This window comes from Molothrus aeneus, chromosome 1 (genome assembly GCF_037042795.1).
Source record: "Molothrus aeneus isolate 106 chromosome 1, BPBGC_Maene_1.0, whole genome shotgun sequence".
Classification (NCBI taxonomy): Eukaryota; Metazoa; Chordata; class Aves; order Passeriformes; family Icteridae; genus Molothrus; species Molothrus aeneus.
In genome coordinates this window covers 102,114,953-102,132,109 of record NC_089646.1, presented here as the reverse complement: position 1 = coordinate 102,132,109, position 17,157 = coordinate 102,114,953, and the positions used below count along the sequence as shown (strand labels likewise).

The following is a 17,157-nucleotide window of genomic DNA, read 5'->3' as shown; positions in this document are numbered from 1 at the left end:
ACAAAGACTTTGTTAGCAGAATATGTGCTGGCTGGCAGATGAGGACTGAATGCCAGTCACTTACAGTATAAACAGAAGAGCCAGGGTGGTAATTCATTTCATCTACAGATTTGTATCTGTTTTGGGTCTTCTCCAGGACAGGCTCAAATCCTGGCATCTGGAATGAACTTGAAAGTGTGTCAGACTGGCTTGTCCCTCACAGCATCAGTAATGCTGCTGCTACAGATTTATAAATAAGGGTACCAACTTTTGCAGTCATAGGTGAGATGAAGGGAGAAATGGTGTTTCTGGAGGAAACAGGACATTTTGCACTGCTGCCCTGTTGCAGTGTGCTTTGGGATTAAGGTTTGTGATTGGGTTTCCTGTTGGTCATTTGACATTTATAAGGACCTACCTCTGTGAAGTATCAGTTTTCATACCAAGACAGACATATCAGCATTTTTTCTTACTTTGTCATACTGCCTTTTATCTCAGCCCTTTGCTTCAGCAACTCTGCTTTTCCTACCTTTATGTGAATGAACCTTTATGTTGCTTCCTTCCTTGAAACACCCCAACCAACATCATCAATTAAAACATTTTTAAGTCCCTCAAATCCCTCCTGAAGATCTGTTTCTGCTGTGGTACTAACTGGAAATGCTGAGTGATACCAGCTAGTAAAAGAGCAGGAAGGCAGGAAGGGTAGAACTATTTGGGTATTGAAAATGCATCTTTTTAAGGGGTTTTGCCTCCCCCTTCCCCCTGTGATTGCTCCACCTGCCTCCTACAGCCTAGCTCAGCTAGGTTGTGTGCTTTTAGTGGCAAAGATTACTTAGCTGCGTGCCTGCCCTGTTCTTAGCACACTGGGGCTCCCAGTCTGATTTACAGCTTCTAGCTCCTACTATCATACAAATAATAGGAAGTAATGATGATAGTAGCCTCTGTAATTCATGTTGTCCTTGCAGAGTGTGGAGAGAGTCTTTAAAGCCAAGTTTTCAGTCTTCTCACTTTGTGGCAGGGACAGTAGGAGCCTAGTGATGGGTGTTCCATGGAAGCATCATACCTCTCTCTTTCTTCTGCCTTGTACCATTTTGCATGATTTCTGCCACCTCATCACAGTGCAGCTGTCACACAGGGGTATAATGTTTCATTTTCCTGACTCACTCTGTAGAATAACTCAAAAGTAGGTGTTCAGATGTGATAGTTGAATCTCACTGCCTGCATAAAAAAATCACAGGGTAGTTACTAGCTCAGAAGTTGGTTTCAAATTTGACTGGAAAATGGGATGATCTGAACTAACTGTATTACTACCTTAAGGCCTTGTAAGGTTAGCCATTACATCAGTTACTGGAGCACCTGTGGATGAAATGGAGTTGGAAAGGCTTGCAAGCCTCCTACCAAGCAAGGCTTGCAAGCCTCTTACTTTGAGAGTGTAAAACTGCAGAAAGGAAGCAAAAAGGCAGGAACTATGGTCAGCCTTGAGTGGGAGAAATAAAATGAAACTGGTCTAGTTAATTAATAGAAGAGATTATTTTTTGTCTTAAATAAAGCAAGAAACACCTGGATTTTTTAAAGACTGCTTTAGAAGAAACAACCTTTAGCTAATTTTTAATAGTAACAGCTTAAATCTTACCCCTCTCTTTGTATAACCAGCAGTGCCTAGACTTTTGAGCCAGGATTATTTTATTGGTTATTCCGTTCTGTAAAATGGTCAGTCATTTTTAAGTACATTTTTTGGGGAAAAGAAATATTGAAAAGCAAGTCCAAACTTTGTTCATTTACGAAGAGAAGGAGAAAGAGAGTTTATTCATTTTGGTAGAGGTCCATTTCTTTTACTGGAAAACATTTTCATTTTTCTTGAAAAACAAGATAGTGCTTGCCTCAGAATTAAAGGAATTATTATTTTTCTCACGTAATTCATTCACCTTAGCTTTTATTATGGTGAAAAGTAGTTCTCCTACAACCTTTTCTATCCATAAGCTACCTGCAAGAGATTATTCTTTATGAAGTTTTGAGGTTGATGATAACATGATACTTATGCCTTCTGAGTGAGAAAGGGAAGGCAAATTTTCCACCAAAGGAAGTGGCAGAACTAGAAATACTTCGAAGAGAGAGTCGGAATTTTTTTTACCCAGTGTTTTAACTTGTGTGGAAATAGAAACTTAGCTGCACAAAGTCATTTAAGAATTCGAACTCTGGCAGACACTAAGGCAGCAACTAGAATATAATTCAGTTCTCATTCTGAAGAGGGAGTAAGATGCCATGAACTGGCAAAGTGATGACTAAACTTCAGAGAAGATTCCAATATTAAGAAAAAGTTAATGGAATAGGTCTGAGAGTAAAAACCAAGTGAAATACTGTCTTTGGATGTTTCATGGGTACTACTTAAAAATATTATCACTGAGACATGCAAAGTATAGAACAAAATGGGATCCATGAGGATAAGTCAGTCTGGCTGAATGTCATTCTTTATAAGTGAAGGAAAAGAAATTATATATTATAATAAAAATATTTCACATTTTAAGTGCTACTGTTGAGAGAGCCACAAAGAATGGGAAATCAGTCAGTAAAAGGGAAATTGTAGTTGCTGACATTAACTAGAAAAGTAAATATCTAAGGGTATGGAACCAAGCAATGTGATTGTCTTCTACTGTATTCAGCAGAGGAAGCCTGGGGAAATACTTTGCTGGGTTTTGCAGCACCTTAGGGTTTATCTTTAGTGTATCTCTGTTTTTCACTTCTGGCAGGAAGCACTCTAGCTTGTTTTCATCAAGTAAAGACTTTCCAAAGTCAGCACCTTAGTCTTTTTTAAACTGGCAGGAAACATCTCCTTGTCCTTTCATTTTCTAAGCAGCTCCCTTGAGCTATCCTCCACTCACTGCTCTTTAGTGACCTATTGTCTTTCTAGAGGTGCACCACAGTGTATATGTCACTTTAGCCTTGATTCTTGCAGCTCCACTAGCAAGAGCTGGTGTTTTCACACTGTGTTCAGCTTCTGTTCTCTGAGATTGCCCAGACAATCTCAGAGAACAGAAGTGAGGGGTTTTTATGCAAGGCTTAAAGTCACTTGTCATATGCAAGGGTAGAATCAAAATCTTAAAAATAAAACAAACAAAAAAATCCAAGTAAGTCATTAGGTCCACTGTTGTGAAGAAAATGCAGTGGGCATAGCTCAGTTGCTGGCATCAACTTATTGACCTGTTTTCATTAAATACAGATATTTTACTGGAGGCCCAGAATTAGTCTCATAGCTATATATCCTTAAAAGCTCCAGGGCGACCAAGGACATTAAAAATTACTGTGTCAGACAAAGAGGTTGCAAGAATGGTAATAAAATAAAGAAATAAACCACCAAGACTAGATCATCATGATAAAATAGTGTATCAGTAGCACTGTTTCTGTAATGAAAGATTACATTTCACTGAATATTTTTATCATCTGTCAGTTCAGCAGAGTAAAAGAGAAATCAAAGAACCTTTTTTTTTAAGGCTTGCAATGGTGCTTTTCCACATCTCTCTTGAAAACATACAAACAAAACCAAATGCACAAATGGACATTACAGTTTATCAGGAGGCAAGATGAATTTCAGAACTACTGCCCTGAGTTGCCCTTAGAGACAGCTCACCCTTCTCTCCATGGTGCCAGTGCAATTGCCTGTGTGAATATGGGTTAAAAGTCAGTTAAGAAGTAATTATGAGGTGAGAACAAATATCATTCAATCAACCTCTGCCTATCAGACAGAAATATAGGAGAAGTAAAGTGGCACTGCTTTTCATAGTTAATGCACTTTAGTATTTAATATTAAATCCTGTATGGTATGTTTATTAAATGCCAGGAAGAGTCAGTGTCAGGGCAGCAGCTCTTGATTACAATGTTAGGTGGTACAAGTTAGCAGAATTCACGTGGGACTATGAAGAATTACAGTGGGATAAAAGCAAACTGAATGAAGAGATAATACCAACTCAAATTTCAATCTTGATAAATGCTAAAACGTAAATTTGAATGGCTTTTAACTTGTACAGGGTTCAAAGCTGAGCACCGCACTGAAGAAAGGGCTGCATGTTTCACTATAAACAATACACAGTAAAAAACTTCCAGTGTCCATCTGATGTTGACATAAAACCAAGCAGGATGCTAAGGAATATAAAGAGTGGATTAGAACACAGCAATTTCTTAAATCCAGTTGTAGAACAACTGAGATATGTTAGATGAATAAGCAGCATTAAATAAAATACAGAAAGGTAATCCCAAATTTCTAATGCTGAAAGATTCAAGGAATGTTCTAGAAGGATGAAAGTTCTTTTCATTTACTCAAATAGATTTTGGAAACCACTAAGAACAATAGTGGAGCAGCATTTTGTCAGCAAATAAATAATCTGCTGAATAGAAATGAAGGAGAATTGAGATAATGTCAATATTTTGTTATAATAATTAATGATAGGGGTTTTTAAAAGGCTTGTTAAACATCATGCTTCCAGTTTAAGGCAGCCTCTATTGTGAGTAAGGCTGAGTCCATCACTGTGAGAAGCTGTATCCTATTTTTAACTCAGCATTAAAATTCTTTTCATAGACAATTGAGCTGATTCCTCAATCAGATAATCAATAAACGATGCAATATGGGAGTTTGAGTGTCCTGATGCTAGGCTCTGTGCCACTTCCTGTGTAGGCTTTCTGTAGAGATTTTGCATTTTTGTGGATTCACCAGCTTGTTCAATACTGCTGTCAGGATAATGCTTTGTGTGATGGAAGGCATTTCATGAAGTTTGTGCTCCATCGTATGTAGAAAATGTGTGTGCTTTGAATACAATTTTCTCTCCTCTGTGTAGTGTAAGTGTAGCTGGTTCCACTGAACTGAGGACCATGAGCTGCTACAGAGAGACATGGCACTGAGATAGACACATTGGATAGTACTGTGAATGGTTGCCTTTACTTAATTTCACTGTTTAGCACTCATATTCCCAAAACTAATGCTAGAAGCCTTAACATAAGGAATGAAACCATAAGGCGGAAACTGTTTTTAGCAAGTCATCACTGATGAGTATTCCATTTGGCTGGGATACCCTGAAGGAGATAATGAAGGATAGGCTTTGGAAAGAACTAGTCTTAGAAGCTACATCTGAAAAGATACTACATGCTATTGACTTTAGCTTCTTTCTTTCTTGGGTTTTAGATTTAAAAGAGAGCTTTGGAGTCCTTCATATGTCTTATCATTTGCATCATAGTTGACTCACTGCTTCCTGTTGGCCAAGTGCAGCCCAACAGCTGCTTTTTGCATGAAATGGTCTAGATGTCCTCTGAATATCTACTGCAATACTGAGTGCTGTGAAGAGTACAGCAATATGGAATTTTAAAAAAAAATTTATATAGGATACAGGAAAATAAAAATAGAACTGTTTATTCATACAAAGTATGAATCATCCTTTATTCATACAAAGTAAGGATTTTAGCAATTGAGAAAAGTGTGTGTGTATTTCTGTCAAATTAATATTCTTGTGGGACTGGGCACAGGGACAGCAAGCACATCATCTTCTCTGATTTAGCACTCATGTGAAGCACCTTGGCCAGAATTTTCCAAATAACCTGGTTCCTGCAGTTAGCTCTAGATATTATTTGATTAATAGTTATCACCTTTTCTGGCAGGTTTTTCTGGCATTTTTCTTGGCAAGGAGTTTTGAAGATGTAGGCCAAAAGTGTAACTGTGGGCACTCAGAAATACTCTTCATCTTAGAATATCCTGGTTAAAATTGAGAAGAAACATTGGAAATCTTTTCATTTTTCAGAAAATAGCTCTTCATGTAAATTGGCCATTAATTTCCTTCCTTTCCAGAAGGAGAAAGTGAAGAAACAAGTAAAATATAGTTGGTGCTGTCAAAATCCTCTCTGAAACCCAGTTAGTGGTACAAGAATGTGGTCTTAAAAGATTACACTTCACTTAGGCTTTACTCTTCCTTCTCCCCTCCCAAAAAAGCTATACCAGGAAAGCGATCCATAAATCCCTGTGTCCATTTTATGGCATGGTGCCTCAAATGATGAATGCTGACACGTTTTGATTTAAAAAAAAAATGCAAGTCCATAAAAATATAAAATCAGCTTAGTGAATTGAATGTTGCTTCCTAAACGTTTTTTCATCCTGAACTCATTTGGTAGGGGAAATGGATATTTCATCAGACATGGATTTGACGTTCCATCACATTATACAGTAAACAGTACAAACGATGTTATTTTTTTTAAATGGAGAAGCTGGAGGAGCTAAGACAGTAGCTGCTGTAAGGCACTGGTTATCTCATTTAAACAGATATTAAATGTAGGTGCCAGTGGTGTGATCATCAGCTGCTTCCCACTTTGTGAATAAATTGCTTAGAAGGAGTCTTTTTTCCTACCAGATGTGACCTAGATTTAGATTTCCAAAGGCAAAAAAAAAAGAAGTCTATTGTGTAAAAAAACAATTGTGGGTAAAATGCATGGTAAATGAGCTTATCTCACTTTTCCAGGTGTTTAAGCTAATATGTTATGGAATTACAGCTTCATTTATAAAAAATAATTGAGGAAAATGTTCCAGCAAATCAAATTTGGATAAAAGCTTAGTATAGTTATTGTATTGTTAGCAAGTTTCTAAATGAAAGAAAGAAAAGGGAGCCAGCACAGATAATAAAAATATAGAAATTTGTGAATCTGTGAAGAGGCTCCTGTGAAGGGTCAGGGCTGGAAGTGGTATCCCACCTATATTGTGGTCCTACAGAGTGTCTTGGAACAATATAAAGAGTTTTATAACAATGCAGAAAGCAGAATTTTTCTTAAAAGACCAGGCTTTGATAGCTGTTGGCCCTGGATAAGATTAATGACATTAGTAGGTTAAGTGTATAAACATCAAAAGAATAACACCTTTATTCTTTTCCTCATTCCTGTTTTTTCTTTTGTCAATTCCATAGGGGCTGCCACTCGAAAACCAGACCCGGAGCCTGAGAAGCAGACAGACCATACTGTTAAAATTGCTGGAGTCATTGCAGGCATCTTGCTGTTTGTCATTATATTTTTGGGAGTCGTGCTGGTAATGAAGAAAAGGTGAGCAATTAGTGGATGTTTTCTATGTCCATGTTCATATTGCATCTCCTACAGCAGTACTCAGTTTGATATTGGTAAAAGTATCCAGTACTTTTGTATTTGTACCTTGGTACCCCCAGAGATTTAATGTTTGTGTCGTTGTTTTATATATAACAACTCGAGGGCAATGATTCTAGCACTCCTTACTTCAGTACTGCATGATGGACTCTAATAATCAGAGACTATCTGGTCCTGAGTCTCCACCCTATTTGACAGATCAGCTGGAAGCTAGATGTACTTTCATTTTCGCATGTAAAAGAAATTCTTAGTCAAACAGCAGCTAGAACTAAGGTAATTTTTGCTAAGAATGAGGTCTGTATTGTTCTGCATAAACTTCATTTCCTGAAAAAATGGAAGATGTTACAATGGCGCTGAATGTTTCCAAACGCTGGTTCAACACACTCATGCATTGAGATTGTTTTGCCTTGAATGTCATTTGAAAACTGCTACATTATTAGAAGTGTAAGACTGTTTAAAACTGTTTGTCTTTCTCAACTCCATAAGAGATAAAATAGTAACAGGACAAATATAGTTAGGGAGGTGGCACAGATATGAAAAAACTCCATATGATCTTAGAAGCTTAGTCTAGATTAGGAAAAATTATTTAGCAAATAGAATTAAGGTTTTAGGTTCTGTAATGAGCAATGTGAGATTTTCAGCTATTAGAGGTGGGGTTGGGAATGTGCAAGTGTTGTGTAAAGGGGCTGAGTGACAAATTCTCCTTCCACCTCTGTCACAGTCTCCTCACTGTGTCCCATAACCCCTCACCTCCTTGCTATTCCCCTTGAATTATCCCCTTTTTTCTCCTCTGAGAGCAATCCTGGCCTGATTTGGCTCATCCCAACCCTATGTGATTTAATTGTATGTTAACTGGTTTGGCAGGTCTGAGATGTCCAAACCCCTGAGCTGCCTGAATTTCTTCCAGAATTTGAGCAGTGGAGGTGCACAGCAAAGGAGGCAGCTGTCTGACAGTGCCTCAGGGCAGGCAACAGAAGTAGCTGCTTTTCACTCTCCTTGAAGACAGAGGCAGGGCCATGAGTTAGAAGGGCTCTATGGAGAGAAAGGCAAGCTGTGGCCAGGGCTGGGGGCCAGGTCATGACAAGAGGTATTTAAAGAAGAGACTGAGACTTAAGCCCCAGGGTGAGTCTGACTGGGGCAGTGAAATTGACCCAGTAACCAAGTCTACTTAATAAAGTACAGTGTAGTAGAGTTGAAGTCTGTTCTGACTTTGCAGTACTTTTTTCTTCCCACTTCCGATTTCTTGCATGATTCATACCTTCAGCTTTAACAGTTGAACTCTCAAACTCCTCCCTAGGGCCAGACAGAGCATTTGGCATGCAGGGAGAAAGGCTTCTTGTATTTTCTGGCCAATCCTTCTTCACACAATTCCTGACCAGCATTCATCATACTCTCTGTTCAGTTCTGAGCCTCTCCTTAAGTGTTTCTGCCAAAGGTAGAATGTATTCACCCAAGGGAGACAAGTTATTCTTCATCTTGAAGGAATAGCATTGCAAAATGATCCAAATAGTTTCAAAGTGAATAAGGTGTCCAGGTCTCTGGCTAAATGGATGCTATGCCTACTCCTGCTAAATTCTCTAGAGAAAAACTCTTTGATAATCTAATTATCAGAGGCAGGAGAGCTCAGATCCTAAGTGTTTGCATTAATGCAAAAGGATACTTGATTCCTTCTGTCTACCACAGCTGAGTAATTATTATTCATAGGAATTCCGTTGTTAAAGAAAAAGTGCATTTTGTGAGCTTCCTTGGTTTTTGGAATGAATCTACTTGTGACAGAGATGGAACTATTGAAAATACAAGTCCAGGAACTCTGTTGCCAGATACACACAATTTCATTGTATAGTACAGAAAGAATGATACCAATAAGTTAAAACATGTCCCAGAATGATGCTGCGGCCTTGAACAAAACAAACTGAAATGAGTTGAAACGAATATTAAAAAGTAAGGATGGTTCATTTGTGTAGCAGGATGTGACTAGGCTTTAATGAGAGTTTTGGGAGGTGGGTATATTGTGTCCCAAGCCTCTTAAAGCATCTGCTGTAGCATAAAAGATCTTGAATACAATTACACTCATGACTTAAGCAGAAGATGAACCGATTATTCAATAGATTGCTATTGGTGCATTAATTCACTAGGCTGCTGAGGGCCCCTATGGTTTCACCTTGGTTCAGTTACTGTGTATACATTATGCATTTGGAGAAAAAGTATAAATCATGCCACAAGCTTAGTGTGACCGTAGCGATTTTGCAGTTCTGCGATATTTTAGGTGCTACTTTGGGAAACAGTCTTATCAAGCTAGTGAGCCGTTTGACTTCTGCACTTGATCATTTTATTTCATTTACTTTATCAGGAGCTTTACTGGTGTAAAGATCTGAGTGAAAAATAAAATAGCACCTTGTAATTCAGTGGCACCTTTCCCCTGAGAACCACTTTGTTCTCTGCACTATTATATGCCGACACTCTGGGCTACAATGTTGGGTTTCACTGCGCTGAGTCTACGTGCTTTGAAACTTGTCTTGTTTGGAGTTGGCTACAACGAAATTCCATTCACATTCTGCTATCCCAAGGCATATCCCAAAGCAAATGTGTTGTTCATTATTCCACAGAGTCTTGTGTATTTGATCTTCAGTTCGTACCGGTAGATGAAACCGACTCTGTCCCTGGGGCTTCACAGTACTTAATTAACTTAATATCAAACTGTTTATTTCCATTGTCAAGAGATTTGGAAAGCAGTTTCACTTGTGTTACAACCATGACTTTGTCCACTACATTCCTTAAGTAGCCACCTCATTTCACTCAACAACCATTGTTTGCTTGGTTGGTGCCAGGCACCATAGATTTTCACAGATCAGTCTCTTGAACTTCTAATTCAGTAGCCAAGTAGAGAAGACCAACATTCAAGGTTTTCAGTACAGCACAGACGTGCTTTGGATATGCCAATTATCAAGGCAGTGTGTAAAGAAGTTCTGCAAATATTAATAGTCATTAAGCAGCATTATTAATTTCACTATGTAATTGTCTTCTGAAGCAGTTCTATCATGAACCAGAGAGGTTAGGTGGCCTGGCAATTCAGTGCATGGTTTGGAGTCGCTAGTGAAGGTCGAAACGTCATGGATGCTGAAGCATTTTCTGTAGGGACACTCAGCTTTTGACTGAAGTAAAACAAATTTGTAAACTTGGCACATGGGGCAGGAAAGGACTGTTAGTGCTTTCCTCTTTATCTCTCCACTTGGTTGTTGATAATTCTTTATCCATTCTGTTCTGTCTTTTCTTTATCCATTAGCATTCCTGCATAAAGGTGTTGTGTAATGTAGTCTAGGAACCTGCAAGCTGTTCCTAACCACCAGTATGGTCATATCAATGACATGATTCTTCTGTCTGAAGTTAGGATAGTGCCAATAGGCTTTCCTCTCCTCAGATATGCTTTGTCCCTCTCTCATAAGAATTTACACAAAATTAGATGAAAACAATACATGTGTTTCCCCAAAACTGATCCACAATAAAGTGGATTTTGAATCTGATCCTGAATGGTAAATCCTGGGCAAGACCCAGTCTTTGAGGTACTTGCATAAGATTTTATAAAAACATTAAAAATAAAGAATGCCAAGTAATTAAATTCACCAAGTAACTTCATCTTTTGGTCAACTTAAAGTGGAGCAGTGAAAATGAGAGTACTGTTGCTACAACATTTGGAAAAGCAATAGCAATTAAATCAAGACTTGCATAAATTAGACACTTACTGCTTTATTTTCTCCTTTCCTGTTTTTTTTTTTCCTTTATACTGTATATAGGTTAAATTTTAAAATTTGCCTAAGTTGGTAAGTTAGTGGTCCAACATTTGCTTAAAAGCCCTTTATATGTCTTTGGGGCAGCTGTTTCCATTGGGGCTGCCATTTTGTTGCTACAGTGGGAGTGCAGTAAGGAAGCAGTTATTAAAATTTTATTCCATTGGCTTCTGATTCAGTTGTAGAATGGAGGTTTTCTAATCATAAAAAGTCTGTTTAGTTTCTGTTTTCAGCTGTCTCTGTGCCTGAGCCTTCCATGAGTTTCTAATGTATGTAATTGTAGCATCTGTTTAAGTCAGAGACCTTGGTTCTTGGCAGTGGATAAGGAAGGGTTTTGCACTCAGTGGAGCTGGACTGGGAATGCATTGTTCCCATTCCCTGATAGCAAATCAGGCTGTTCAGTTATACATACACCTTTGCCAACAATTTCAAACACTTAGGATAGAAATTGAAGATAATAAAGCTGAAGGAAAATTCCAGCCTCCTCTTCCTGAACTGTGTTTTTCCCTAGAGGCCAACTATAAATGAGAGATGATGGAAGAAAACACTGAGGTAATGACAAAGTTCCAAAAGTTTCCATTCTGTTGGGTCAATCCTTCTGTATCCAGCCTCCTGTGCTGGTTTTGGTAAATTTTATAGTTGGGCCTTATTCTTTAAGTGGTATTCATTAAATTAATTTATGTATTCAGTCCTAAAGGAGTTAAAAGTGTATAATATTGTCACTATATGCAGAAACAGTTTATTGACATAAAGTAACCTCACTACCAGGAAGTGACTGAAGAGCTATGCTCATAAGCAAATTCAGCCTAAGTTGGCCAAAATTTTTGCATTAGTCTTTTTAACAGAAAAAGACTTTTCATACATAGACAGAAACTTTAGTTTGTATTCATTATGTAGGAGGAAAAATAGAGCTTGTCCATATTTCTTAAAAAAGCTAAATCCATTCAGTTATGGATGGTGCTTTAGCATGTGGCCTGAAATGCTTGTATAAAACTTGCAAGTATAAATCTTTCTGCAGGATTTTAGCATATTCTTTTACCTGTTTCAGTGCATGGTATTCTTGAGAGTCAAAACCTTAGTGCTCTTTTTCAAGGACTTCTATATGGAAAATCTCCCAACTGTAGCAATATAAAAATAGCTGGAGCTTGAGACTTCCAATTTTTCTCATGTTACACAAATGCTTAATGGGATATTTACACACAATAAAGTTCCTGGATTTTCAGCATTTTTTTCATAAGGAATAATTTATCTTTATAACATATTTGGCAGAATTCTGCATATAAGTACCAGCAGTGCTTCACTGATTAATTGTATTTATTGTTGTTTTTCAAATTATTATACATCTTTTAGAAGTATGAGAACATTTGTACTAATTACATTAAATCTCTCTCATGGCAACATATGGCAAGGAACACTGTCAACAGGGTTGACAGTGTCATGAAATTCTAAATCAAAGTGAGAGAATGAGTAACTCTGAAAAGAAAGATAGTGGGAAATTTAATTATGACTGAACTAGAAAACAACCACTTGCTTATAGTGCAGGTAAGTGCTTTGACAGGACCTGATCCCATGCTCCCTATGGAATGCAAAGAGGCTTACAACTATTTTGCAGCTTGCCCCTTACTCTATTCTTAGTTATCTTCTAAAACTCAACTTTAGCAGTTATACATTTTCCAGATGCCATGTGATTAAATATGCAGTATGTAGTGTCTTGTGTTTGAACAATACTGTTTGCATCAGAAAAATGGGAATAAAAACTGGGAAATATTTCTAATGGCATCTTCACACAAAGAAGATGAGAGAGAAAATTTGATGAAAGCCTAGTTTTCAAAGGGATGCCTGAAGCATGTAGCCAGAGGCAAGTTAACATTAGTTATAGTCCTTTGCAAGGCCTGTTTACATGTTTCCTGTGTAGTCAAAGGGCTGTATGCATGTGCTGTAAAAATTACAAACGCCTTCATGGTTCCTTTCAGCCTTTTATCTTGCCAACATGTGAATACTAGTTGACATTATGCTCAGAGATGTTTTAAGATCCCCAGCCTTTTTTTAATTGCAGTCAATATATGGAATTCATTTGGGTTGAAACTTCCCCTTTCTGGAAGCTTGCAGTCCTGCCTGTAGTGGGCTCATAACTGAGGGAAGGGAGGGAGGGAGGGAGGGAAGGATATAAAGCAGAAGAGCATAGCTGGAGGGCTTCTATACTTTGTGCTCATACAGAGCATGTCTAGGTGGAGTATTTGGCTGACCAAGAGGTTATGCAAGGCTGACAGAGCCCATATTTGTTAAGGTGATGGTGCTAGGTCTCCCAAGTTGTTCTTTGTGGCATTCACGTGGGCAGGAATAGCATGGATACAGGATCAGTTCTTATTTTTATCTCTGCCACATGGGGAAATACCACCAATACAATTTTAGCCCACAGGGATAGATTTTTTATTTGTATGGCAGTAAGTATCTTTTCCTTCTGAATTTAAAAGGTTATTTAAAAGCCGAAATATTAGAAGAGCTGTGGCAATGGATTTTCTCCAGTCTGGAAATAAGTCCTTTCAAAAGCAGAACTGACTGCCTTAAGTAAAAAAAGGGATAGGCTAAGATTCTACAGTGCTATGACAGAAGAGGAGCTACTTAAAGTGTATTCTGAAGTTCTTTATTCCTAAGCTTCTAACACCATGCTAGAATTTCTATATCCTTATTCCTGATGCAGCTGAGGTGTAATCAGAAGTGATTTAGCACTTTAATTGGGAATATTTGTGTGTGTAGTATATGCAGATATGAACAGACATTAAATATGTAACATTACATAGCAGGTGTACCTTAAGGTGGTTTGATTTAACAGTTGGAGATGCATTATATATTGTACTGCTCAAAGTGTTATGGAGATTGGATATGTCACCTGTCTATTCCAGAAACATTGCATGATATGCCCAGATATACATTCTTGCTACCTTTCATTTGTGTCACCAGTTCAGGTCTCAGTTTCATCTTGATTTTTCATACATTAATATTTGACTTTTCTTTCCTTCCATTTCATCTTTTCCACCACTGCCTAATCCTTCCACCATCATGGCAGAAGAAGCTATCACTCCTACACTTATTACCTGTAAGTAACTTCTTTGTCATCAGAGACACACTATCTGCCATGTTGTTCCATGCCTGAGTAGTGAATGCTAATACTGAAAATTCCTTTATAAAAACATACTTTGTAAAAGTTTCACCAAGATGAAAACAACATGGTCCATAATGTAATTAAATACTTAGCTTTTTAAGAGTTTCTTATGTCTCATACTGTGCATTAGAGTCCTTTGAATAACATTATGTAAAGAATTTAATTGAGTAGTAGTGGGTGTAAATATCACTGCCATGTCAATGAGAAATTTTCATGCCTAAATAACTATTTTTAGAATTTATTTAGTAGTTTCTTTCTCATTTGTACTGTTGAAATTACAGCATTTGTTAGACACGTGCAAGCATTTCCATTTCTTGCTGTGTACATATTACTACTTTTTTATGAATAATTGATCATGCATAAACATCATAAGTTACCATTTCTGAAGAGAATTTCAAAGGGGAGAGCACTAAAAAATGAGGGCAGGATGAAGCATAACTTTCAATAACTAACAATTTTTTTGTTTTGATACAGTCCTTAGTAATACCATTATGTGCTTCTTTATTTACCCAAAGCCTTGCTTCATTCCCTGTTGTCAGCAGGTGATGAATGAGAAAGGTTCTTCTGTGAATTTAGAAAATCCCTTTCTGAGGCCATTCACTTTTTCCTGCTTTCCAGGTACAAGGAGTACATAATAGATTAGCAAAATACTAGGGGTCTTGCTTAGTTGCAAGATGAAATGTGTTTAATCTTGTGTAATCGTGTTGGCCAGCAGCAAAAATCAGCTGTCCAGCAGTTATCTGTTTTATTAAACCTCAGATTTAAAAGCCACAGGAACCTGTGAGATATTTTTATATAGTTACAGAAGTTGGGGTGTTACTTGCATTAGATAAATTTTAGTAGCAGTTTTTAAATACATATAGTGGTAGCATACTCTTGAAAGGAACACATTTCAGTAATGTTTTTAATTTAAATGCAATATAAAGTGTTTCATCTTCCCTCTAGTTGCTCTTCAAACTTTTTAAATACATATTTTTTCAGTTCATATTTTGAAAAAGCATCAAACAAACATTCATTTATAGAATTTGTGGAAAAAATATTAAATGTTTTCCGTCTTGAACATTTGGTCTTCAAGAAACCAAACAGAACCATTCTTCAAATTAATTAAAGCAACTAAAATTTAAACCTCATAACTGAAATTCCCTAAGACTTCACAATAGATGGGAACTGCTCATGTGGTTGGTAATTCAGATTTCATATTACCTTATGTGACACTATGTATAGTGCAATTTTTTAAAACTGGTGTTTAAAGCATTGTATTAATGTGAAGGTCTGAAAAAATTAGCTCTTCCACAGATACAGTATTCCAAAATTTGTTTCCATTCCTGAGATGAAAAGACATATTTTCCATTAAATATACCTTAAAAAAAATTCAGTTTGGGACCATTTAAATGTAGTTCTTCAAAATGTCAAAAGAATATAATACAGTAAGCCATGTAGCATGGTCTTGCCTTAATAAGTAAATATATTTAAATTCATATTTTAATATGATTCATGTCTCAAGGCTAAATCATAACCAAAATTGAAACAAATGGAACATTAAATGAAACACAGTTTCATTATTTAGATAAATTGGATTATTTTTTTTCTCTCTTTTTGCACAGACAAAGGAAAATGCTTGAATTGAAATGGTTTCTTTAGGTTTTACAAACAGGTTTTGTCCCTAGTTTTGCAATCACAGAGACTGTTAATACTGGATGGAACAGGGCATTGCGGGATTATCTGAAGTACTCTCCTAGTGACTTCAATAAAAGATCTTTTTGTTAGTGTGATACAAATTCAGTAACTTCTTAGGTTGGGTTGATTAACTCTTCCAAAAGAAATTGTGGGATTTTGACCTCATAGTGTTTTGTTCTCCATCTGGCAGAAGAAGGGAAGCAAGAGCCCTGAAAAGTGCAGTCAAGATTGGCTGTCAGTAGAAGGAAATATTTTGGACCAAATTCCCCACCTGTTTACGCATCACACAATTTGACTGAAATTGGTGGAAATCTTAGATGAATGCAGGATTCATTACAGTTTTATTTTTAGCTGAGGAAGTTAGTATGGATTATAAAATGTTCTATATTTTGAGAAACATAATTTCAAGTACTCTGCCATTGCTAATTTACCACTTCTATACTGAGTATCATATTCAAATTTACTGATTAGTCATTGTAAATGCAAGCTGTAACATCCAAGCGAGCATCTATGCACTGAAATAGTTACTATTGTCTTGTGTGCTGCTTTCCTTGTGTGCTGTGGGCTCCTTTTCCCTAGCAGACTGCAATCTCTGCCACTTCTAGATCCATCCTAAATTAAAATTTAAAAAGAAAAAATTGGCAGATGCCTAGAGCTGCTGATGAATCATCAGAGGTGGACCTACAGCTGTGCATATTTGGCAGAGAATTATTTCTATTTTATCTTGTGTTTACTAGTTAGCCAGTCAATAGATATTACAGAGAAAAGAGTTGAGTAGTGCTATTGAGAATTCTTTTTAATGGGCCTAAGTACCTCTGCCAGTCTTTCCTCCCACTCTTGCATTCCTCACATCTGGTGCATTTTTTACCTTTCGCCTCAATCAGCCAGCAGATTTTTTTTTTTTTTTTTGTCTGCACATAGTCCTCTATGACTTCTTTTGTTCTTAAGATTAGAGCAAATTTCATAGTGCTCATTAACTCTGCAGCAGGTCTTCTGGCTTGGCAGTTGATTCTAGCTGGGAAAAAAGAAGAATGGAGATGGTGTCATTTGTTACACTGGCAATGAGTGATGTTCTCAGCATGGCAGGTGGCACTGGCACAACTGCCTGCTCCTGACACATTTCTGATGGGCAAAACCCCTGTGCCATGGGCTGAAGAAGGAAAAGTGCATTAGTATTTTGTTATGTAATTATGGTTAGGCAAGCCCGCTGCTGAGGTGACAACAAGTGCCACTGTGCTGACCATTGGCTCTATGTATTTGAGATTTTAATTTTATAAAGATTCTGCCTTTGGAGCTCATTAATCATTTGTCAAGTGCTAACAACTAGATTTCATGAAAATTAAAGCATAAGAAAAACAAACTGAGTGCTTGAACCATTGGAATTTACTCCAGACACTGTTGCCTGATAGTTTGGCCAGTTCAATTTAACCCATATTC

The 17,157-nt window shown here is 37.2% G+C and overlaps 1 protein-coding gene across 6 annotated transcripts in view; it reads left to right on the top strand.

Moving 5' to 3' along the window:
- Positions 1 to 17,157, top strand: part of PTPRM (protein tyrosine phosphatase receptor type M) — a 441,308-nt gene that overhangs the window by 282,018 nt on the left and 142,133 nt on the right. For all 6 annotated transcript variants that reach the window (XM_066561791.1, XM_066561798.1, XM_066561783.1 and 3 more), the window contains one exon: positions 6,906 to 7,038. In XM_066561791.1, coding sequence (XP_066417888.1) covers positions 6,906 to 7,038 — 133 coding nt within the window. The remainder of the gene's footprint in view (positions 1 to 6,905; positions 7,039 to 17,157) is intronic.